The sequence below is a fragment of the Diorhabda carinulata genome, chromosome 1, assembly GCF_026250575.1.
Source record: "Diorhabda carinulata isolate Delta chromosome 1, icDioCari1.1, whole genome shotgun sequence".
NCBI classification, from domain to species: domain Eukaryota; kingdom Metazoa; phylum Arthropoda; class Insecta; order Coleoptera; family Chrysomelidae; genus Diorhabda; species Diorhabda carinulata.
In genome coordinates, this window is record NC_079460.1 from 16,072,509 (window position 1) to 16,098,425 (window position 25,917).

At 30.6% G+C, this 25,917-nt stretch overlaps 1 protein-coding gene across 1 annotated transcript in view; it reads left to right on the top strand.

The window, feature by feature from the left end:
- Positions 1 to 25,917, top strand: part of LOC130894723 (lachesin-like) — a 198,861-nt gene that overhangs the window by 53,248 nt on the left and 119,696 nt on the right. Inside the window, exon 4 of the mRNA XM_057801690.1 lies at positions 23,702 to 23,853. Within this exon, the coding sequence (XP_057657673.1) occupies positions 23,702 to 23,853 (152 nt within the window). The remainder of the gene's footprint in view (positions 1 to 23,701; positions 23,854 to 25,917) is intronic.

The window sequence follows — 25,917 nt, forward strand, 5'->3', positions numbered from 1 at the left end:
GGGAGAACCGGTTCCAAAAGAAATAAAGACCGTTCCATCTGCAGTCAAGTTTTTCATATACAAGACGATAATAATATATATTTATAATAAAATAATTGTCATAAGAAAAATATGTTTTCGTGAATTCAAATAATCTATGCAGACGTAGTGGCAATCCTAAAAACACAAAAAATGTTGCTTGTTTGTCAGCTTCTGTCGAATTCTTTCAATTTTCGTGTCGAAAACTGAAAATAACAGGCATATAAATGATATTACGTTGGAAGGATTTTCTATTAAATTTTTTATTTCAACTAGTGCGTCTCCTACGCTAGAAATATTCTCGCAAGACTGAAAAATTGCTCAGACTTCGCCATTGAAAACTGCTATTGCCTTTCTGAGAGCTGAATGTTTGTTTGGGAAAGTATTTGCTGCAAAATAAGAAGGACTAGATTAAAAATTGTGTAATGACACTTTACGCTTTCCGAAGTCGCTCTAATTGGAAAAAGCAAATATTGGTCATCAAATTAGTAGTTAACATTCTTATGAATGTTATTAAGTTTAGACATATATTGGTATTTAACGAATTCTTCACCTTTCAGGTATAAGATGACCTAATTTCACTATTTTCAATATTTATTGCTGCTTACATCTAAGTAACATAAAATAAATTCTAGGCATGTTTTCAATGAAATCATATCACGTCTTTTTTCAAACATATTCTGCTGAAAATTGACTTTGTTGAAATAAAATTAATCCAAGATTCAAATAAATGTGAGTTCGGGACTATTTTTATAAAGTACCACAAGATTCCGTTGCATGGAAAACTATCATTTGAAATTTGACAAATTGTTTCCTAGAGTTCATTTTAATTTGATAAAATGGAAAATTTTATATGAGTTTATGGAGTTCTTCCATTCTTTCGAATCAATAGCGGTTTGGTATCTCTAAAATAAATTGCTTGGAAGATATTAGTGGCATAAAAATGTCTTTTCCGATGACTGAAAAAAACTTATTATACACATTATTTAGTACTCAAATTTGGGTTTTTAAAATTTAATTCAGGATTAAGTTATACTTAATGAACAATAGTACTGTAAATTTATCTGTCGGGATAATATTGAAATCTTCAAAAAATATGTAACTTTATTATGGCGCTGAAAATCTAATCGCTTTTAATAACTATTTTTTAGTGATAAAATAATTACCTGTTAATTCTTATCTATCACTAAATTATCTCTATGAAAAGTAAATATTTCATCCAATGAAGAAAATTGAACATCAACTCATAAATACGTGTGAATTAACTGAATAATGTAGACGGACGTATTTCAACCAGATAAATAATTAATCTTGAGAAATGAAGTGAAGTGCATTTTTTCATTGTGATTTTCCGATAATTCGATTAGTTTTGTCTATAGTCGGAAAGCAATAGCCTCGCTCCGAGATAAAATAAGATTGGATATCGTGGCTCTCATTTCAATTTAAAATTGCCTGCAAAACGTAAAAATAGATATTGAAACTTGAGATCATTATAGGTTATTCATTACGATCTTTTTGTTAGATATTCACGATTGAAACAAGGGAACTCCTGAAAGTAGTGATAACTTGATGAAGTTGTTTGATATATCTACCAATAACTTACACCTTACATACACATTTTTCTTCTCAGGTGTAGTATAGGTGAGCAACAAAGTTAAAACTTGAATATTTTCCAGAAATGTTTCTTTGTGGTTTCTTTATTACATTAGCACAATAAGTTGTTTTCCTCTGTGTAATTGATGTAATAGCTCTTCATACCAGTCTTAGTATTAGTAATTAACGAAGTGGGAGGAATCTTGAGGAGGCTTGCGAAGATCTCTAGCTCAAAAGCTTCTATTTCATACATAATATGATTGATTTTCCATATTTAGCTACCATGTAACAACAGTAAGTATAGGTGGATGTTCATACATCTTATTCATACCTGGATTTAAGTTTCTGCATAGCCATATTCTCAAGTTTTCCATTCCTATGTATAAGGTTTGTTATTATTTGATTTTGGTGGTATTCACCCTAAGAATAAGCGGATCTTCTTTTGGACTGATTTTATATATCAAACGTTGTGAAAATTCTTGGTGTCATCCGTGAAGAAGATATTTAGAATTGCTTTTCTTTTTCTCTCATTGCCATTTCAATGATTTTGTATTCGTTCTATGTACATATTAAGGCGAAAGGGGAATAGAACTGGAACGTGTTGTATTTATTTGAAAACCTTTTATATATTACCGGTCAAAACTTTTGCATTGGCCGTATAATTTGGATCTGGATATTTATATCTTAGAGAACATATGTATATAAGAATATAGTAATAATGAAACTACAGACTGTAATTGTTCAATGATAAAATTTTTGATTCATTGATGGAGCCCCCTTTCGCTTTTATTATTTCAGTGCATAATTTTGGCAATATTTTGAGGAATAATCGATTTGATTCTATTCGTTTCACAGGATATTCTAAATATATGAAGTGTAAGTGGGACTTACCTGTCCAATTTGTCCTACAACAACTGAATTGAATTGAGGTCGTCCTTTAATATTTTTTATAGCCTTCTTTCTTTAAAATATCTTCAATTTTTACCAGATCTCTAATAGGAATTCCTTCTAAACTTCACCAAACTATTTATAAGCACTAGATGTGTTTTATACATGGATCTAGTATTCGTGTTTCCTTTAATCTGCGAATTAACAGTTCTCTATTAGATCCGAAAAAAAATTTTTATGTTATTAGTCCATTGTAACTTCCTAATTTTATTTTGATACCTTAAAAGTGTTTTCTTCAATGCCACCCTTGCAAAAAGGCCAGCTTTTATCAATCTCCTTTTCAATGTAGAAGAAGATTCCTAGATTCATTGATCTGAGTTCATATCTCTGGGCTATGCTTATCTTCAGCGGTTGTCTTTTTCAAGACCACGCTGAACGTTTTCATTCGCGAATGCTCCTGGTGATTGCATATTTTTTTACATTGTAGTCCACGGTATGTCGAAATATTTTTTATTCGGCGGGAATGTTAAGATTACTTTTACCCAGAGTATGAAGATTTGTGATTAATGTACGAGTTTCAATTGATAGTTATCTTTGTTAAAAAAGTATAAATCAAGTATATTCAACCGGTACTTGCAAAACTTTGTCGCACTCACCGACAAAATATAAACATACGCTCTTATAGAGTAAACAAATAACGGACACTCTTATTTTTGTTTGTAATACACCGTTTCGATCCGACAATATGAAAGAGAAATTTGTTAAAGTGTATTATTTTGAAATTTACTCAATGGATTATGGGGTGGGCAACAACTTTTGATCGGTAGTATATTGTTAACCCCACATTTTGAAGAAAAGTAGATATACGACGAGTAGTTCTTCTCTAGTTCTCATCCTTGATACCGAAACCAAACATTTCACACATTTGAAATCCATTCCGGTACGTAAAGTTTAAAGAAGTTGAAAAAAGCTGATATTTCCTTTATTTGGGATACATGATTAGTCGTAGTGATATCAAATTTTTATAAATTTTTCTAATCAAATTGAAAAACTGATTAAATTTCAAAGTTTAGTAACCGAATCGATGCTCTGAATATAGTTGAGGGATAAACAAAAAAACAAGACTTTCTTTTTGTGAACGTGGAAATTGTATGTGCTTGAAACGTTCAAGTTCGCAATATTTGTTCACAGGATTCGATTTTCATAAACGGTAATTTGCCTCAATTGTATCTCAATATAGACTTTATTTATGAAATAAATTGATAATTTCCAATGTCGAAATTCAATCAAGAAAAGAATTTTGATATAAAAATATAGAGTTTGTTAAAAAACGAACTGCTATCTAAATAGATGAAAAAAGACGAAATTACAGTTTGACTTACATCTGATGTGCTTTGTATATTTAATACTGCGAAAAAATACGTTGCGAGCGACACTTGACGACTGTAGAAAATTACGTGAATTCCAAGAATTTTTATGACAAAAGTGAAAAAACGCAAAACTTATTGTTGTGAGGAACATACAAACTTATTAACTGCGTTTCCCTTCTTTTAAACAGCCTATATACATTATATTATGGCTTCTTATCTGAGCCGTCAAGAAATTGTAGTTTACGACCCTTTTGCGAAACAGTTTTTATTGTTTACTGTCTCATAGTATACTGTCTTATTTGAATAATCGATCCTCCTCTTTATTATTTACATCTTTGATCAATAACCCTATCAGAACTCAATGGGTTATTGTGTGGCATATTACAAGTCACCACTATGTGATAATATCTTTGTATTAACGTTTTTCCGTTGAGAAGGTTTTTGAAATTCACACTTTTATAATGAATTAATATCGATGGAAGTGAATACAGATGGTTTCAATGCTTGACGCACTTTTTTGATACCTTGGTGTATTTTTCAATTGTTCGTCAAAAGAAATCATCATTTTTAATAGAAAAAACCCGAAAATTTGAGTGGGGGTGACAAGACCGCCTTCTAGAAAGAATCTTGTACTTATAGCTAAGACATTGTCTTCGTAAATTGATAGTTTGTGAAATTTTGAATTGAAATCGATCTCGATACTATTAATATTTTATCAAATAAGATGAATAGTCTTCTCTCTGTGATTAACAGTATTTTGGTATGTGGAATTCAAGAGAAGAAACACCACGAACTTTTTCTTAGCCAATCGTCTACTATAGTTCATTCATCTCAGGAATGATGATGATGGAGTTGTAAAATACCTACTAGAACATCCAGAATAACCTACTGACTGGATCTACAGCCACAAAGACAATGTAGATGGGAATCTCATTTGTAACTGATGTGCCATAATCAGCTATAGTGGATTTAATCAAATTTATTTGAAAGCACACGTTGAAATGAAATTAGAAATGGCATTCAAAGGTTTGTATTGGATTAACTGGTACCTCTTTTTTATTACCGATAGCTCATGAGAAGCTATGTACTTGTATATTTAACAACAACATTAAAGCATTGAAGTGGAATTTCATCAAAGAGTAATGATAAGATGTTTTTTTGAATAAACGATCAATAAACAAATGTGTACAATAGGATAATGGAAAAATACACTCCACTAAAAAAGTAACGCATCAATATGATTTCTAATCATTGCAATGAGATAGAATAACTAGAATAACTTTGATATATAAAAATCACATCAGTACAAAATAATACTTTCAAAACAAAACAAATTAAATTGAGTGAAGTCCTCCAAATATTGATCCACATTTTTCCACACTGTCGTTAACATCTTTTACAGTTGATGAAGTCCAAATTGTATTAAATGCTCAATAGAGTTTAATATAATAATGAGCAGTTAATGATCCTCCATCTAACAGTACCAATCTGTGGGTACCCTTAAAGATATTCCACCCAACAACATGATAGACTGTCCTCCAAAATCTGTAAATCATCTTTTCTATAAACAGGTATTCTTCGACCTGAACTACATGAACAAAATCTAGACTTCTCTTAAAAAACATTCCCCCAAACTTGAGCATTCCATATCGCATATTCTCGTGTGAATCTTATCGTAGCTGCACGGTGTTCCCTGGTGGTGGATGAGTAGTATCAGCTGTAATTCCAGCATTTTATAAAATATCTAACGGTTTTTGAAGTTACTCTTCTACTTTATTTAAGTTTCATCTACCTCTTGTTGAAGTTGCCTTGCTGTTGGCCTTCAATCATACCCTTCGGTCCCACGATATCTCACAACAACTCAGGACAAAGAATAATTTCTAGTGTATTCTAAATGTACCTCTGATTGCACCTGTATTCAATAAGAGCAATTATTCTACCAATTTGTTTCCTTGTCATATATAAACTTCTGTTTACACGCTATTAAGTTAAATATTCCCACAAACTACGAGAATGTACTCTCAATCTGTGCAGAACAAAAAAAATCCAATTAACATTTATTCTAATTTTTTTCCAAAAATTGAACGGTTCTGGTAGTGTAACAGTAATAAAATTCCAGTAACGCTAATTTTGTAAGAAGTGTTGAAATGTTGAAAAACATTTTTCACAATAATCTAAAAGCTTCTCAAAATTTTTAGCACGAACCACGTATGAATAGTATTGAAAATTGTATGAATACACCACCTCCACCATAGAAAATACAATTGTCTTAGTGGACAACTGGAATGTTATTGGATAATTACTTTCAAGATGTTTGGTAAATTTTCGAATACTAGAAATTACTTGCAGTAATTTTACCAGGGTATACAAAACAATTATCGTTTTTGGAATACTTTCTCTGTAATTACAAAAGCTTAAAAAAGCAATTTTCTAGTCAGGGAAGGCTATTGGTGAGTACAAATTGTGCTGTTCTATCCGCGACCAAAAAAATAAATTGAGTCCACACTCATTTACATAAATGAAAATATAGAGCGAGAGATACAATTAAAATACTTTTCTCCTACATATATATGTTTTTATAATTAATCATATTATATGATAATAATAATCTCCAATGTGTTTTGATATAAATTGAATGAAATCTTGAATACCAAAAGCAATATTACAAACCAATCTTGAGGAAGAACATTATGCAAAAGAAAAGTGGGGAAATAGCATAGTCGACATCTAAGAACCCATTAAAAGAGGCAAAAATGTCAATCTAAGTTATTTATATGTATATATAGTATATATATATATATATATATATATATATATATAGTATATATATATATATATATATATATATATATATATATATATATACATATATACTGAAGTCAGCATACAAATATGTTTGTTAGAACTCTAACAATGCGTAAAGGTTTACGACAAATATGTGGACAAATAAATTGTAATACTTGGAAAGGATAGTTGGTAACATTAAGTAGGACTGGTAGGAAGAATAAAAACACTAGAAAATTGAAAAAAAAGTGAAAACCAGCTAAATTGGTATGAATATATTTGTAAAAATGATGTCAGATAGATTAACGAGAAGATAAACTATTGAAAAAGATCGAAAGGAGTTATAAAGATATAGATAGATCTGGGTGAAGGCACCCTGAAAATATAGTCGTAAAAGAAAGAAATTGATGAAGATGACGAAATTATAAACTGTAATTGTCACCTGATACTTTAAGAATAATATTGAACATTTGTTGTTATTCGTTAAAATGGATGAATATTCAATAAACAATTTTTTCTGTATTCAGTTATAACTTACTTCTAAATTTGTTTTGGGTGAATAATAAGAAAAATAAAATTCTAATCGCTACAATTCATGTTTCAACTGTTGAGTGTAAATTTATGAACAGTCCCAGCTGCAGCAGATGTATTCGAAAATATTTCCAACAATTATGCTATTTAAACATGTTTTTCAAGTTATAATAAAGTAAATTTGAAGAAAGTTTTGAATGTTCGTGTTAGAAAATACCAGTTCAAAATTTAATCTGAAATATAAATACGCTTCGAAATCTGGTTCACGTTCTGAAAGTGTAATTTTAAATTGATTAAGCTGGAGTTCATGATTAAGAATTGGAAATATGAGTACTTCCATGTATACATGTAAACGTTTACGGAGCCGGAAATATTATTTTGTTTCCCTTCTCTTTAAAATGGAATTCTTTAGCTAACAGTTGAATTACGGAATTTAGACGTTTGCTTAGAAATATTTTATGTTGAAAGGAATGCAGAATTAAAGTATTTGAAAGGCTGCACAATAAAACTGTTAATGTTCAGAATTTTAGAATTTCATGGAAACTAATAACAAGTATTAGTAGATTTAAAAATTATGGAGACTTGTTGGCTCAAGTTATGCAGGAAGGTTCCCGAAACGAGTTGATATGTTACAAAACTGTGATAATAATTATTTACTAATATCATCAGAAATCTTCAAACAGTGATTTATTAGGAAAATAGTGATTGAATCATATCGGAAGAAAAGACACAATATATATATATATATATATATATATATATATATATATATATATATATATATATATTCTTTGTAACTGTTTTTTAGCTCATAGTAATTTTCGTTTTCTTTATACTATGAATGATACCTTCAGCTCCTTTTTTTAAAACCATATTCATAAAGATAATTTGATGTTTAAACCAGTGTCAAAATCTTCCTATCCCAATAAGATAAGGATAAGGATAAGGATAACACAGCAGTCATATTAAGCATCAAAAGATACCTGATGAAATTTTGTTTTTCCCACCGAATGTTAAAGTGACGTTATATAGGGTGTCAAATGAATAATGGTCGCATTCAGCGGACGTAGCGCGACGGCTACCTGTCGGTAGCGGTAGCGATCGAGAGCACATTGACCGTTCGCTGTCAAGCATTTTTTGTTTTCTGTTTATGACAGGCGTGTTTCTAATATAGAGGCTATTTTGGTTATGTTTATTCTTATTAAACTACACCAGTCTTAAATTAACTAGTAAATGTGATTGCAGTTTGTCGAGTTCCTCTTTGAAGAATTACGAGGTCTCTCCACCACTCATCCACTTTAATATGTAAATAAAAATGTTCATTATAATTAAAAACGAGATTATAAAGAATAATTAACACCACAATTTATTTCTTGAATTTTCTCATATACTTAATATTAATGTGGAACTAATCAACTTAATACAGCAAGACGTATAATCCACTTCGATCAAGTTAGTCGGTCATCCAGTTTGTTCCATGCCATCTATTTTCGTCGTGTCGTGTTCTATCTCAGTGCCATCTCCAGACAGCAGTCAGCGTTACACCACAAAAACACCCCAATATGTAGCTTTTAAATTAATGATCGTAGCAATTGCTTCCTGGCTGTCTCATTCTCTCCACGAACTAATATTCAACACACTCGAATCGTTTATATTTATTTTGAAATCTGCTTTTCAACTGACCAAGCCACAATAAAATACAATGTTGTGTCAAGTCGTTAGCGAATCTCTTTCATTGTTCAATAGCCATTGTTTATAGAGTGAAACAAAGGAAGTTTTTACTACAAAATGAGGCCATTTTAACTAAATGAGAACTAGTATTTATGAATATTGTAACGTTCAATACTTAAAACAATAAACTCAATGAAAAGCTTTATTTCATATTAACTTAAAAAAGTTTTAAAATTGATATGCCTTTGTAAGATTTTACTTTTATATACATATATAAAATCAAACTATATCTTGGCAAGAACATTAATATTTTTATGATGTTATTAGAGATAGAATATAAAAAAATCAATATTGCGTGTGTGTCAGTAAAATATTTGTCAGTTCTACCGCATATCATCAGTTCTCCTAAATGTGCTTACAGCTTTTATGGTTCATTTTTTCTATTCGTTTTCAATTTAGTTTTGTCCAACTATGATGGTAGTGTGAAAATACAGAGAGTGTCTCATCAGTAATGTCGATTTCCATATGTGACGCCTCAATTAAAACATGCCGTAACTTGTTAACACTAATCTCTAATTCTATGAAAAGTAAAATTGCTTCATTTCTATTCTTTTTTTGTTTCAACCAATCGACCCAAATGGGATATTGAGGTTACAAGGAAACAAGTAGAAAACCAATCTAGTACCAGCCCTCGCCGATTATCGGTCTCCTCTGGACCTAAAGATACCATACAACGCCATTTAGAACCATTAGGCAAGATCTATAAAAGTTGTCAAATAGAGATTTATAGCAAAAACCAATCATAGACAATTAGTGGTTAGACAATCACAAGAGCCCATCGCGAAGAGAACCTGATTCGAGAGAAAAGTCTCGTTGTGTGTCTGGTGGAATTATGAAGGTTTGGTGTACATCAAAATAACTCCAGATGGTCGAGGTATCGATGCCGAGTTATATAATGGACAGCTAATGTGAATGTATGAGGTTTTAATAGAGAAGTATCCAGTTAGTTAACCAAAAGCGAGTTCTCTTGAACGGAGACAATGGTAAGCCGCATACTGCATCATACATCAAGCATTTAGTTCGAATTTTGCATCGTCAAACAACTATTTGTTCAGATCCATTGCGACATTATTGCGTGGAAAAGAATTTGAATACAAAGGAAATGTTGATAATGCAGTGCGAGAACTTTTTGCATCTAAGCCTAAAGTGAGTTTTATCAAGGTCTTAAAAATCTTGCTGAATGTTATTGGGTTAAATCCATAGAATCCGATGGGCCATACTTGTTATATTAAGGCTTATTATTTATGAGTTACTCTCTATATTAAATATTTTCGTGTTTCAGTCCGTAGAAACAAATTATCAACTTTGAAGAAAAATACCTTAAATGTTTTGCCATATTGCTAGGATATTACTTCAACTGCATGCTACTAAAAATGTTACTCAATGTGTTATGGTGTCTCAAGCTTCCAAAGACGTACTTACTTCCCGCTCGCTACAAGAAATATGTAGCGATTTCCGATCTCGCTCGGATGGACGTGAAGTTAGTGTGTTATCCAATTATTTATTGGAAATCGAAGATATTTTTCTCTTCTTTTTTCGATATTATAGAATTAGTTACACTATTTTTGTGTTTATGGCAATATCATTAAGTTTAAAATCGTTATTTATGTCACTGAATGGAGCTCTTGGGTAATAACTTTATTCAAGAATTTATTTGAGTTGAAATTCTCTATATCTGTTAGGTAACATAAATACACTACGAAGATGGGGACGCTCATAATATTTTTCACAAAAAACCATTTCATCCATAAAAATATTTTTCATTCGGATAATTTCAAATGATATAATTCATTGAGCCAAAATAAAACATGTAAAAAAACTGATTCCATTGATCTTTCGTTAATTAAAAAAAAATCATGAATATAATACTTGGAACTATTGACCACTTCTTTCCTATCGATTGGAGAATTTTTGCCACTGCTCGACCTTCAATATTTCTATCTGTTTCTACTTTTCAAACCATCAATAAATGTATTCACCTTATTTTATTATGAATTTCATAACAATATATGTATTGGTGTACTTCAAAATAATTTTTTTTTGACTCTTACCCTCTCAAATGTATTTGATGTAAAAACATCCTCACAAAACATGTGCTCTATAGCTCAACTCTAAGGGTCAATTTTTATTTTAGTTTATCATTTAATTAACATGGAAAAAAACTATTTCTTTTAATTTGGAAGTACACATCATTTTTGCAAATTTTTTACAAAAAACCATATTATATTCCAAAAGTTCAGTCTTTGATCTTCACAAAACAGTAATGCCAAATACGATTATCTTTCAAAGAAGACTAGTTACAGCCAGTCAAAAATTAGTGAATTTTGGAATTTGAAGAAATAACCTAAATCTTAATTCACTAGTGTTTATTAAAACTTTTGAATTGGCAGACGTCATGAAAATAATAAGTCTATTAGAAGTTTTTCATTCTATGTTTAAACATTTAGATTGAGTTTAGTTAAAAAACATATCGAACAAATTTTGCTCTTTTATTTTTTGATTTTCTGTTTTCTTTTTTTCTTTTATTTAATCATTATTTCCTTCTCTCGATAAATTTTTATTATTTTAGTGAAAGCATTACTTATATGGTTGATACAATGAAATACCAGTAGGAATATGGAATACCTATCGAATTGTGAGGTTAGAAAATGTGTTTTTGTAGAAAAATCATTGCAACACATTTCTTATACTCAATGATTTTCGTTGAAAAATTTTTTAAATGAAACACCAAGCAAATTCTTTTTGGATTAATTTTAATGACAACAATCAAAAGTACAGAAAGATATAAAGAGAATACATAACAAATTTCAGATGTGTGTCAGTAACGATTTGACAACTGTACCGTATGATCTAGATTACAAAAGTGCTACCACTACATACTGCCAACCATTTTGAAATATGAACTCCATGAACATACGGTACTGATTAATATGATGAATAAAAAAAAATTAATGCAAGCAATTTCTTTTTCACAATCTAGCCATATTTCAATGGCTGTAATTAGTCTTCTTTTGAAGTTAATCTCATTCTGTTTAGAGTTTAGTAAAGCTCAAGAGCTCATTTTTGAGCATATAATATGTGTTTCCATTAATGTAATGAGAAACTGAAATAAACAAGCAAAAAAGTCGTCGTACTCTCGACACAAGAGACTATAGCTCATTTTTTACTGTTAACATCAAATATTAACAAAAATCTTAATTTATGAAAGGACTTTTCAACAAAAAATAATACACGAAAAATATCAATATTTTAGTTTATATAATGAAAATGACAAGAATTGAATTCCATTGAATCCAATCGACGACTATTTGATCTTGATCGATGACTTATGAGGTCTATTGATATCGGTTCGAGTCAATTCATGTGATTCGAAGTTATTTGGCTAATAGGATCACATTTTGATTGATTCAATTAATTTTTTTCTTATATTGCCCTAATTTCTTTCGTTTTGGCACATCTACAGTCCTGCAGGAATTAAATACAAAAAATCCGAGCTCGCTATATGTGAGGAGATGTCGCTGCTGCAAACAGACGTACGGAAAAAATGCTAGTGATATCGCATTTTCACAAGCGACCCCTAAGAGTAGAGCCCATATTTTTTAAAGATTTTTGTATATCACATAGAAATATTTAAGAAAAGACAAAAAAATTAACATTTCTCTTCAACAAACGAAAAAGAATATTTTTGACTCAAGACCTCACTTTGGTGTTTACTATAATATTACACAGCATTATGATATTTACAACTCTGGTTTATGAATAAATAGATAAACCACTTCAATATATAAGTACAATCTGCTTACTACAATTACTTAATCCCTCAAAGTGAGTAGATTAAACTTTCAATTTTATTTCTCAAATTTAACTAGAGATTTTTCGTTATTTCAGTTTACTGAATGCCATCGATATTTTTTAATATTTCTGTTACATTATAAAGGGATTGATTTGATATCCTATTGATAACTTTATTTCATGAAATTTCTTTGATGAACACTAAACTCGACACCTTTCAGTGGTTATATCTGGGCTGAGGAAAAAGTATATCAGAATGTCACAACGATTGCTTCCCATGAATTCGAAATCAACTTATACATCATAGTGTTTTGGAAAATAGCCATAAGTTTTCAAAATACCTGAGAAAATGGAAATTAGTGAAGCGCCATGAAACTACACTACATGTTTTTATACTTAAAATTATAGGGTTTCGGTTATTTAAATGCCTTCAAAATAAAGTGAAGTCCAACGAGGGTTGCATTCAAATTGATGACCTTATGATAACTTGAAAAACTCCACAATGTTATATATTTCCTAAGATGATCTATTAGAGAGCACATTCTCCTCACAAGTTTGTTATAAAATGTTATTTTAAACTCAAGAGCTTTGCTCTATTTTCTAAAGCTGCATATTTTCTCTAAAGAGATATTCGGATGGAAATATTCCATGACCGTTTTAGACAACCTTATTAAACTGTGAAAATCAATAAGCCAATATGCTTTAAGTATAGTAGAATTATCAACTTCTATGCTGGAATTTATAGCATCTTGTAAAAATTCATTTTTCGATGAATAATTAAGAGCAGGAATTCATCCTTAGGACAAGTTTTGTTTTGTTCTATAATATTCTTATAAGCTTAGTAGAAACTTAATTGCTAAGTCTTTTATTTTTGCTTCAACTCTGTTGAAACACTTCTTGTTTCTATGCAGAAATAATTGGAGTAACGTTTACTAATAAATTTCTTTTTTTTATATAGGCCTGTCACAATTATTACAGTTACAAGAAGTGATAAACACTGAGATATTTGCAAAGAGATAGTCGTGGAAATCACACAATCCATACACTTCATTCAATACAAAGGTAATCTACATGCCTTTATGTCGGAATGATAAAGTTATAGTAACAACCAATCAAAAGACAAATTGTTTCAGAGGAAAATTTTCTTCATCTTCAATTTTTCTCAGTTCTGCTAGTTATAGAAAAATATTATCTAGTTTTTCAAATTTTGCCTCCAGATTTTTCATTGCTAGAGAAGTTTCTTCAAGATAAATATGGAGATCAAGTATTAGCTGGAACAAAAAAAGTAGTTGAGCAATCATTTATCATTCAAAACTCTCTTACACATGAAATCTTAGGGGATGTGATAGTTGGTCGATGTAATTCAATTGAGACCTAGTAACAAAATTGTCACCTTCCCCCCTCCCAGAAATAAGTGTGATGTCTTCACATATTTTGAATTTTCTGTTCTCAAATTGACACCTTGTAGATATTTATTGTATTTATCAACAAAAATATTTTGATATGAAATGATGAACGTTATCTTCGTTGATTTCTGTTTCCTCAATATTTGTATTATTCTCAAAGACTGGCAAACTTGTTCAAATGTATTTTTGAATATGTGTTAATATTGACATAATTTCTGGAACCATTGGGGATGTTTATACTGAAAACACTGTTCACACTACACCAACACTCACAATCTGACGACAATCTTTCGATAACCAACTTATCTTCTTCAGATTCTAATAGGTTGTATTGTACCTTTAGACGATATTGAAACGCGCGTTTGAGAGTGTCATTGTGTGTAAAGGTGTCGCAATCAGTAGTATCAGTACATATCTTGATATACTTTCAGTTTTGGTTTTTTAATCTATAATAATTAATCAAACACAAATTCATTCCGTTTCAAATTTTTACTTCGTGAAAATATAAATTCTTATAATCGCATTGTCAGCCTAACAACGTATATACTTATTTTTTATTAAGTTAGAAGCTAATAATTCGTTTTTGTCTTCTTTTATCAAAGAAAATATTCGTATTTATTTCTCAGGCTACCAGACTACTCTTGTTTGATGACTTTTAAAACATCTCATGCTCATTTTCTGTAATTTTTATTCATCCACCCGTGGATATAGTTTTTAATAACTATATAAAGATTATAGGCAATAGGCAGATGCTTCCCTGTGCCCAGCAGGAGTACAATTGAAATCATATCCTTATTGTTATAATATATAACCTGTGCACACAGTGTTTGCCAAGTGGGCGTAGAATCCCAGCCACGGTTGTAGTAGAATTACTCTAATAATTTGCGAAATCAAGTCTATTACACCCTGACAATTAACTACCTACCCGGATATGCCTTTCAGTGCTAATTGTGAATCTTTAGATATCGAAATATGATAATTTATGAAGAAAGAATCGCGGGAAGAACACTAATGGATAGAAAAAGGAGTGAATGGGTACTGAATAGAAAGATAAAATGGAATGAGCACATTGACCGCATGACGGAAGAACGAATTGTAAAAATATCAAGGGACAAATCACCAGCAGGACAAAGAAGCCTTGGAAGACCTAGGAAAAGATGGAGTGACAACTTCCCAGGTGACTGAGCAGAGGCAATGATGTGAAGAAAAACAGGCAATGATGCCAATACACAGCAGGAAGAAGAAGAAGAAGAATTAAGTTACACAAAGAAAAAGTTTCGTTTTATCGAGATGTCATGGAATTTATGATACAAAAATACCTAATTTATTAATACAGGGTAAGTCATGAGAAATATATTTTTATTTTATGTAGAGACAAACAAGGAAAATATTATGAGGCTACTTAAAACTCCTCTCCTTTAGAAAATTACAGGTTAATTTGTGAAATTGTCCAGAAATTTGATTGACTATAATGTTTACACAGCTCATTTGATTTTTTAAATTAGCTAATTTAATTAGCTTAACCTTGAAATTCAAGGACCGGCTTTTGAAAAATCAATTTAGGGTTTCGATTTGATTATTGCACTTCCAGGGTGATTTATGGAATTAATCATAAATTTTTATTACCTATAGTCGCTATTGTAGTTTGATACAGTTTAGCATTTTCTTTAGAATGCCCGAGAGCATATATCCTTTCCATTGGCTATTTATTTCGTTTGAAAATCGAATATTGCGATCGAAAAATGTGCAATACGAATCCATTTTTCTAAAGCCGATCTAAGAATTCTTAAGTTCAGTTAATACCAGTCGAATGCTTGATAGTAGTGTATAGCATCATGGAAGAGTTTAAAAAATCAAATTAACTGCATTCACCCTATCGATTATCCAAATTTATGAGTAATTTCAGAAATCAACCTGAAAATTGATAAAGGAGAGAAGTTGACATTTTTTAGTAGCCACATAACATCTTTCATGACGGACATATGTTAGTGAAATTCTTCACGACACACCCTGTATATAATTCAGCCTTGCAGCGTATAAGCTTTGTTTGTTGAATTTCTCATCTGCGTAACTTCAATCATTTCCATAAACATGAATAATTTGTATTAAAAAATGATCGTTATTTACAACGGACCGTAACCTACTGAAATCTAGTTTGGTTCAATTTAACAATAGGAAAACGCAATTTGTCACGAAGTGTAAAGCTTTGATTTAACCGTAATTTCTTATATTTCTGAAAATTCACTGCGACTGTAATTCAAATAGAGTTCATTTTGATAAATCGCACACATTCGTATTCATATTGCGTAAATTATTTTGAATGTATTCCACAAAGTTTGTACAATGTGCATGGAGTACGTACATCTGATAATATGAGGTGCTCCATCTATGTTATATCTCGAATTTATCCTAACACCTGCTCCATGAAAGTTGATAACGACATCGGTCCTTGTCTCTAAAAAGCAGAGCTTTACCTTAGTGTAGACAACAAATTAATTTGAACCGTTGCGTTTGATTATTCTCCGTGGAAATAAAGATTTTAAAAATAATTGAACACGTTTTCTATATATTCTAAAATAAAGTATAAAATTCGTGATGCCACATCAATAGACATTAATGATACAACTTGTTGGTATACAGTTATCAATTAATAAATAATTATTGCTATTTTTTGTTTTGAAATAATACGGAGTCGAGTCAAGTTTATAAATCGAAAACATCGTTATCTGCAATTTATCACGATTAATTACAAAGCAAATATTAACTATGTATGAGCTTTTTCGTATCTAACTTCAGAAAACCGGCAAAGGCTTCTCTTTACACGCGTTTCGTTGACAACTAGGGGTAGTTTCTTCCATATATATCCTGTGAGTTTCCGGAATAGGGGTTCCTTTACAACTATGAGAGATAGGAATATTCCATAGAATATTTCACCAGTATGTTTTGATGTGAAATATTTATACATATACATATAGTTCTAAGACTTTCAGTAGATATAATTCCACTTCCATTGTGTGTCGAAAAATATTGATAGAATTTAACGTTTAATGAAGTGCCTATAATAATATTTTCGTTTGTTATCAAGTATATCAAAAGAGTGAATGGAATCCTCCCATAAATATGCGTTTAGGAGTATATTACAACTAATGATGTAAATTGTAGCTTTTGAGATATGTGTAAATATGAGGAATTTCGAAAAGTATAATTCAATTGATTCGATCAGGATCTCAATCACTTGGAATTGGTCTTAGCCATAGCATAATACGACCCCTTCTATCCTCGTACACATACTAGTGGGTAAATGCGATCAGTTGATGGGTTGAATATATTATTTAATTTCGTTTCTCAAAATTTTTAAAAGTTATCATGTCTCTGTATATATATATATATATATATATCTATGATTAATTATTTTAGGCTGCGTAATCGACAGATCACATCTTGCACTTACTGTACTTTTTAGCTTCTCGACAAAAAAAATTGCTTGTTGATATTAAAAGTTAGTATAGAAATCGCTTGCGTTGGTAAATCTCAAATAACTGCTCAATTATAATTATTGATACAAAATATCTAGCATACAACTGAATAGTTTTATGAACAAACAGAATAAGTTTTCTTTTCTATTCCTCATAGTCCAATCTTGGAAAGTGACGTTCAGGAAGCAATATTGGTTATAAGCAATATTCAAATTTCTACAACATCAACATCAAAATAATGAAACGTTTTATCCATTAAATGATAACACTTACTATTTTGTTCAATAAATATATAGAAATGGACATTGGCCATACTCTTTCAAAATCCACAGAACATACCCTAAGAAGAAAGGCAAACTTAGTTGTTATTCAGTGGAAGTAACATGGAGGATTTTTGATGCCAGTGTTCTCGATGGTACGTGGTAGAACACAACACCTACTGTATTCATTTTTATCCAGTTTCTATTTCGCAGTTTCCTGAATTCACGATAAAAATCATCTAAGAACTGGGACACGTTTACTTACAAAATAATAATTACATAAATATTCAACTAAACCAAGGAAAATTAGTAGGCATGATTACAATATCACTTTAAAAATGATACGTGGATAGATACTAACCAGAAATAAAACAGTATTTTAGTTGAACAGATTGCATTATAATATAATAGTACTATAATTTTGAGATTCAAGAAAACAATATTGCTATGAATACAAGTGAGCCAAAAAATATAAAAGTTCGTTAATGTATATATTAAAATACGTTGAAAGGTTTAAGTCGATCTGTCCACCAACATTTGTTAAAAACAATATTGATACTAGAGATAGTAAAATATCCCAGTAACTTAGTAGGAACATGACTAAATTATATCAATTGATTACAGGTGAAATGAGAAGTTGTAGAGACTTATTTTGCACACAGAGCATACGTTTTATCCTTTATAGTCCATCATTTTGTTGTACTTATCTATGAATGTTTTTATGAATTGATAAATTCTTTCGTTACATTATTTAAACCTTCATCTGTACACTCAAATGTTCCAATTTCACACATCTTCTTCAATATCTTTAATTGTTCTTCCAACTGTTTTTAATTTTTGATATTTTGTTTGTTGTATTCCGATAACTCAACACATAACCATTTCCTTAGGTGTTGGATTGTTCTTATTAGTTCCAGTTACAGTTAAAAAACCCGATTTTTGTTTGTCAAAACTACTAATGGCCTTTGTAACAAAGGAGTTTGAAAATTCACTTGAAAACTCCAATGGCTCTTCTATAAGTAAAATACCAAATGTTAAGACATAAACACTCGAACTGCGATGATCATATCAGTGTCTACTAAACCTTTTTTTAACAGCAAATGAATTTGATTGGTTTACTATATAGTCATTAAAAGCAAATGAGAGGTAGGAATAGATTTAATAACTTATACTTCAAATTTATGAAATAGCTCTCCAAATAATGATTTTCACAGAAGTGATAATTTTGTATAGAGCATTGAATTTTACAAAATTCTTCCCATTTAGAACCCACGCTAGGAAAGCATTTGGGAAATTTGAGCAAATGATTATTCGTCTGACAATTGACATTGACAGTAATGACACATTTTTATTACACTAGCATCACGATTGGTAAGTAGCAGAACTAAATTTCTGTTGCTAAAATTTGGATGTTTTGTGACCAAATCGTTGAAAATTCTTACTAATTAATATGACTCAATTTTCCACAGCAATACGACATATGGTTAGTAGGGTAACTGCTCATCACTGAATAAAATGTTCGTCGCCATAGAAAAAAAATACACAAAATCTTCAAAAAACTTGAAATATCATCACTTCCTTGTTTGTACATTTCGAAACTCACAAATACCAATTTGTTCTGCCGAAACAAAAAGATATTCATAATTATTTTACTAAAACTAGGAAGGATATTGTACTTGTAGAATTTACACTCATTTTTTAAATATTTCCAGCAATTTAACATGGATGATATGAGGAAATTTCAATTTACTACTTCGAGCAGTGTTTTCTTAAAAAATATTGCTTTCATACAATTGATGAATACGAAGAGGAATTAAAAACCTAGTCTATACATTCAATTTGTTATATTTTTTGTGATTATTTATAATAATTATAATAATTATCAATAAACTAGGTATCTAAAAAAAAGGCTACTAAAAAGTAAACCTGTAAACTTAACAAATCATGGAAAAATTAACGCAGTAAAGGCATAAAACTGAAAATGTTTTGTAGATAAATTTCCAACAAAAATACAACTCGACGTTCAGAAACTATGAATAAAGTCTGATTTACGATTTACGATCCGCAATCAGTTAACACGAGATCTATCTTATCTAATAGTATGCGACATATTCTATGGGATCTTCTGCTATGTTCATTATAAAGAGTATATATTTGACAAGTAATATATTTCTAAGGTAGGCTCTATTTTTAAACATATGGCAACTATATTTATGAATATATCGGCAATAACATTACGAATTTTGTTTCTCAGATCACGAACGTCCTTTGTATGATTTATCGAAATTTTTTTTTCTTCATGTACCATTTTCGTTTTGGCGGTTGGCTATTATCATAGTTAGTTTGACTTTGGAAGCTGCGGTCCTAAATGAGTAAGATGATGTAACGATGAATTATTTTCGCAGGTTCCTAAACCATGATATTCTCCTTCCAATAGATCTCTAGGTCCTTCTTCAGAGCATCCACATTGTTCACATGATCTGTCCTTGATATTCTCAGCATCCTAGGGTCGGCCCACATCTTGAAGGCTTCTGGTCTTTACTCGCAATATGCGGTAAGGGTCCAAGTTTCAAGAGAACTGGGAATACATAGCACTTGAGCATCCGTTTTCTTAGCTCTAAACTCGCGCCCTCATAGAACCTTCTTGATCTTCCTAAACCATACACGGACTTTCTTAAGTCGAATTCTTATTTCTAAACAGTAATCCACGGAGAAGACAACACTTACTGTACTCAGGTAGTCATATCTCTTGACTCTTTACTGAACTGGAAGGCCCATTTCTTTTGAACAGTGATGCAAATTAGAATTTTAGTTTTCTCCTATAAAATCGCACACCTGCTACACGTTTTCCACATTTACGTTGTTTTGTTTGTAGTTCGAAGCCGGTATTGCAGGTACATATTCCAATGGTTCGGCTACTTGGATGGGATGAACAATCGATATTAAATTGAACACCACCAGCTTTTTAACGAATGACGTTGGAGACTTATCTATGGAAATCCGGGATGGCTGCAGCCCTTAACTGAACTCCCAGTTGTTAGAGATGAGTTGAATTCGTTGTTTGGGGTGTACCGGTTGAGTCCTTTGGGTGTGCTTGAACTCCTAACCTGGCAGCTCTAGAACTGCGAATAGAAAAAGGAGGGAAATGAGAATACGGCTGGAAATTTATAAAGAAAGAACAAGTAGATAGAACAGATTTGAAAAAAGAGGCTATGCTCTAGAATTTAAATATAACAAAATAGCAATCTATGCGTATTGTTCGCAAATAAATAGAAAATACGAATATACATGGAAATTATTATACAAGATTTGCTTAAAATAAAAGGAAATTGAAAAAGATAACTACTGAGTCACAATCCGTGAGTAAAGGAATATTCAAAATGGTTGTAGAAAAACGTAACTTGCCGAATGGCATGTTACAAACTATCAAATCACTATGTATATGGAAACAAAATATTCTTACGGCATTTTCTACTATATTTCATATAACCAAGTGAATATCAAAGAGAAATTTGTTATGTTTTCTTTAATTTGTACCTCGTACTCAATTCAGTTTTAAAAATTTATTAAACTGTATATAATTCTCTTGAGCGTGTTTAACCTCAAATATCTCCCAATGGTGTAATTTATCTTGGTTATGCATTTTAAATACTAAACTTAATGAGCATTCTGAATAACCTAAAATATCTTTAATTAGTCCACAGGCGTATATATCCAAAGTTGTAAATATTGATAGATAATTAATAAATGTTAATTCTTCGTATTTAAAATAATAAATTTTAATCATTGATCTTATTTACATATCATTCACACACACACACACACACACAGAAATTCACAGGAACATACTTTATGTATAAATCATTTGTTTTCTGAGCTCCGTTCCTTTCTTCTGGCATAAGATCACAAAATTTGCTGCATGTTTACGTACTGAATAATTCACTACGTAATTTCACTAATTATTTGTGAAATATAATTTTAACATACTTATGTTGGAGAGTATACAAATTTGGATGATTGTCTAGAGGAACGGATAGTAAAATTTGCAAATAAAACTTTTATCCGCTGGTTTGTCTTCTGAAAAGTGTATTACCGTAAACAAACAAGACGCGCCGCTGTTCAAAAACTAATTCCGTTCCTTCTTTATAAAACAACGCGTCCCTATCAAAATTTATTAGAATGTTGGAGAGCAAAGGCGTACGTAGAGTTAGTTTCGAAAAGGTCAGAAAATCCAAGACTTTATTACTTCCACTAAAATTGAAATCGAACTTTCAAATTATACGAAATTTCAGATAACAAACTCAGCTTCTACTTGAGTCAATAGAACATTTATTGAACAACAAAATATGAAGCTATCTACGTAAGGGTTTGTAAGGTGTTGATCAATTCTTAACACGCTTGTATTAGATCTCTCTGGATGTTTGTAACATACTTTTTGACATTGATTCTGATCTACTTTGAGCAATCGGATTTAATTTAAATTTTGAACATTTGTCAAGGACTGAAAACAATCCAATAATTCGAAGAAATATTTGATTATAGTGATCAGATTCGTCAGGACTCATAAAGTTTGTTTTGTATCCTTTGCATGAGTGTAAATAGAACTAGGTGAGCGCGCAGCCCCCATTTTACAAAATCGAGATGCAACCATCAACATATATTAGTGACGGGTTTACATAGCAAACTGAACTAAAAAGCAAAAAATAAATTAAATACAGTTTAAAAACACTGAAAAATAGACTTTAGAGTTGAGAAACAGGATTCTAGACTAAGTTATCATAAAAAGTAAACAATAAATTATAATTTAAAAAAATAAAAAAATGCTTTTCGCAAAAATTATACTAAAAAAATCATTATTATCATGGAAATAAAATTACTGATAAGGAAATTCGCAATTTTAAACACGATGAAAATAGTGCAAAATCATAGAGTGACATCGAATCCTAAATTTCGATATAACCATTTTGAGCAAGTTGGGTAAATGCGGAAATGAAGAATAAAGGGAAGAGAAAAACTACTTCGTTCGTAATTTTCGGTAACGGAAAAATAATTCCGACGATCTAGAACAGTAATCGAAACCAGATCTATTGGTTTATCAACTAAACTATCCTAGATACCCGTATCGCATTTATTTTTCAGTCACTTACGTAAGTTACCTAGCTAGAAACACTACGCATTTAAAAGGATTCTTGGACGTAACGATGCTATTTTAAAAAAATACCTTTTTCTCCTTGATTCGTCTTCAACTGTATGGTCTAGCAACTGTTTATGCATATGAGAGGGAACCAAAAATAAGGTTAAAGTAATACTTTTATGAGAGAATTTATAGTATGATTGATAAATTATTTTTAAAGAATAAGGGATAGCAAATTAAATTTAATTGGTAATAGAATCAGTGTATATTGAAAATGTTAAGTGAATAGTGGGTATTGATAAAAGTAAATTTGTCTAGGTGTAGTTGTTTGGCGGAGAGTAACTGAAAATACTATGCTATAGTTGTTTTCAAAAGCATGGATGTGTAAGTGATTTATTAACTGCTAGGTTATAGAAAATTTGAAAAAATATGTCAAAAATGCGCGGTAGATAAAGTATTTCATTAAACAAGTAGTATAACGGAAAATTTAGACTGGTAGACACAAAACAATACATAGCAATCTATATTTTTTTAGTTATTGTCAATCTCTTCAAATTATTTCCTTACTTTTTCTCTAATGAATTATATATATTACTGAGTGAAGATTAGAATGAAAACGTGAAAAGATGTTATACAAAATTTGAGTGTGTCCTGTGTAAAAAAATAAGTACGCCATTGCTATGAAATAGCTTATATTCATCCAGTGATTTGTTCACAGGTCCCCAGAATGGTTGAAATACGTGCAGAGTTCAACGAAATCGAAGATGCGATTCTTAAATAGGCATTGTGCCACCCGTCAGCTTCACAATATGACAGCTGCGCAAGCAACTTTCCTTTTTTGCACTCTATTGCAGGCCATTTTTACAGAAGGTAGGAAAATAAAATGAAACGCTTTCTAGTTAGTTAATGTAATTATAATCAAACTATATCTTCTCATAACATTATTTTTGTTTCAATCTGGTATTAAGGGGTACATTAACTAAAATTATTCGAGTTTGTTTCAAATAACTGCGGGAAATATGAATAATTTCATCACTCTTTCACTGAGGTATTATAATATAAATAGATATGAAATTGTTTTTGATAAATATCATCGTTTATACTAAGAAATGCTTTATTAAATTGATTTTTATATTATACGTGAAAGTTTAGACGCGCACATACCGTCACTATAAAAAATAAGATTGCTTCAGATTTAAACATAACGTCTGACGCGAATTCTGGAAACATCGATTCAAAATATATAAAATGTCGTAGATGTACAAATTGAATTGATTCAAAAGAATGAAATTTTTGTATACAAATCCGCTTTCGATATTTGTGACACGACTTTGAAAAATGTTTGATATCACACATGCAATATTGTTCGATAGAATCAATTTCTTAGTCTCCGATTCTATACATAGAAGTGGTTGGGTGAGAAAAAGTGTTTTTATCTGTGATATAATGAATGATATCGGTTTTATATTCATTATAATAATATGGTAGTGACATAAATCCATATACAGGGCTCATAATGTGTCTTTTATATCAAATATGTCTCAATTATTACTGTTGAATAAAATACGGGGCGTTAACAAAATATGTTTCGACAAGAATTTTATTCATTATTCAATAATTTGTTACGAGAATTGTATCTGAAAGTGAAATTAAGTGATAGCATTACTCGAACCGAAATTTCTTCTTCATTAGGTGTAATTTGTTCCCAACAACCGGTAAAGTTTCTACAAAGAAATGAACCGGTTTTACCAAAACGATTAAATAGATTTGAAAATATTTGTAATTTGGTTGACTTTAGTCTTGATACAATAATTTACACTACAATACGACTGCAATTTATTTATATACTATAGTATATTAAGTATATTAATATATATTAAGTTGGAATTTCTGAAACCGTTGGCGATATTCATACTGAATATATTGTTTACACCACGACTACACCAACACTCACAATTACACTGTCTGACGCGTGTTTCTGAAGTCTCTGAAGACGATAACTTGGTTATCGAAACGCGCGTCAGCTATTGCAATTATGGGTGTTGGTGTAGTGATAGTGTATACAGTGTATTTAGTATATACATGCTATATTATATACTACATATTATATTCGCTTTTCTTCATAGAAACAAATTCAAAAAAATCCAACCATAGTCTAATATCTCACAGTGAAAATAATTCATCACCGATTCCTCAATACGGAAACTTGGTTATTAGAAAATAGTATGAATATCACCGCAACTATGGTACTCCTAAGCATCGAGTACTGGGAGCATGATGTAGCAATGACAGTAATAACAGTTGTGTTTTGGAAATGAAAACACTGGTAAATGTTTTCATGGTTTGATCTTATATTGAACTCTAAATTTCGGCGCTGCGTCAGCAGCATAGAAAACGTCCCGTATCAATTTGACATGTGACATTTCATGGTTGACTTTGATTATCATAATAATATTCCTTTTGAACTGATGGAAGCGGTAGGAAAAGTATAACATTTCTCAGCATCCGTTGAAAAATGATATTTCCAATCATCTTGATGTATCCAGCAAATTAGAGTTCATCTTATTTGTTTAAATATAAATGCAATTAGTTATCAGCTATAAAATTTCTTTGTAAAGAGAGCGATGCTTTAAGTGAACTGGTGAAATAATTTGAAGGAGGCCCATTGAATATGAAATAATTAGAAATTCTCTGAATAGAATATGTTCACATTTTTACGGCTTGTTGGTTGCAAATACTTCGCCCGTGTAGATACTGCATTGTTCTGGAATTTTGTAACTGTAGTCACATTTATGCAGTGAAATTTTTAATTATATTACTTTTGATTTATTATGTTTCTTAATCTGCGGAATGAGATTGACAAAGGGAATAAAATGAAGAGCAGCAATTAATATATATTTTATAATGATTTTTAAGTCATTTTTGATAGAGTTA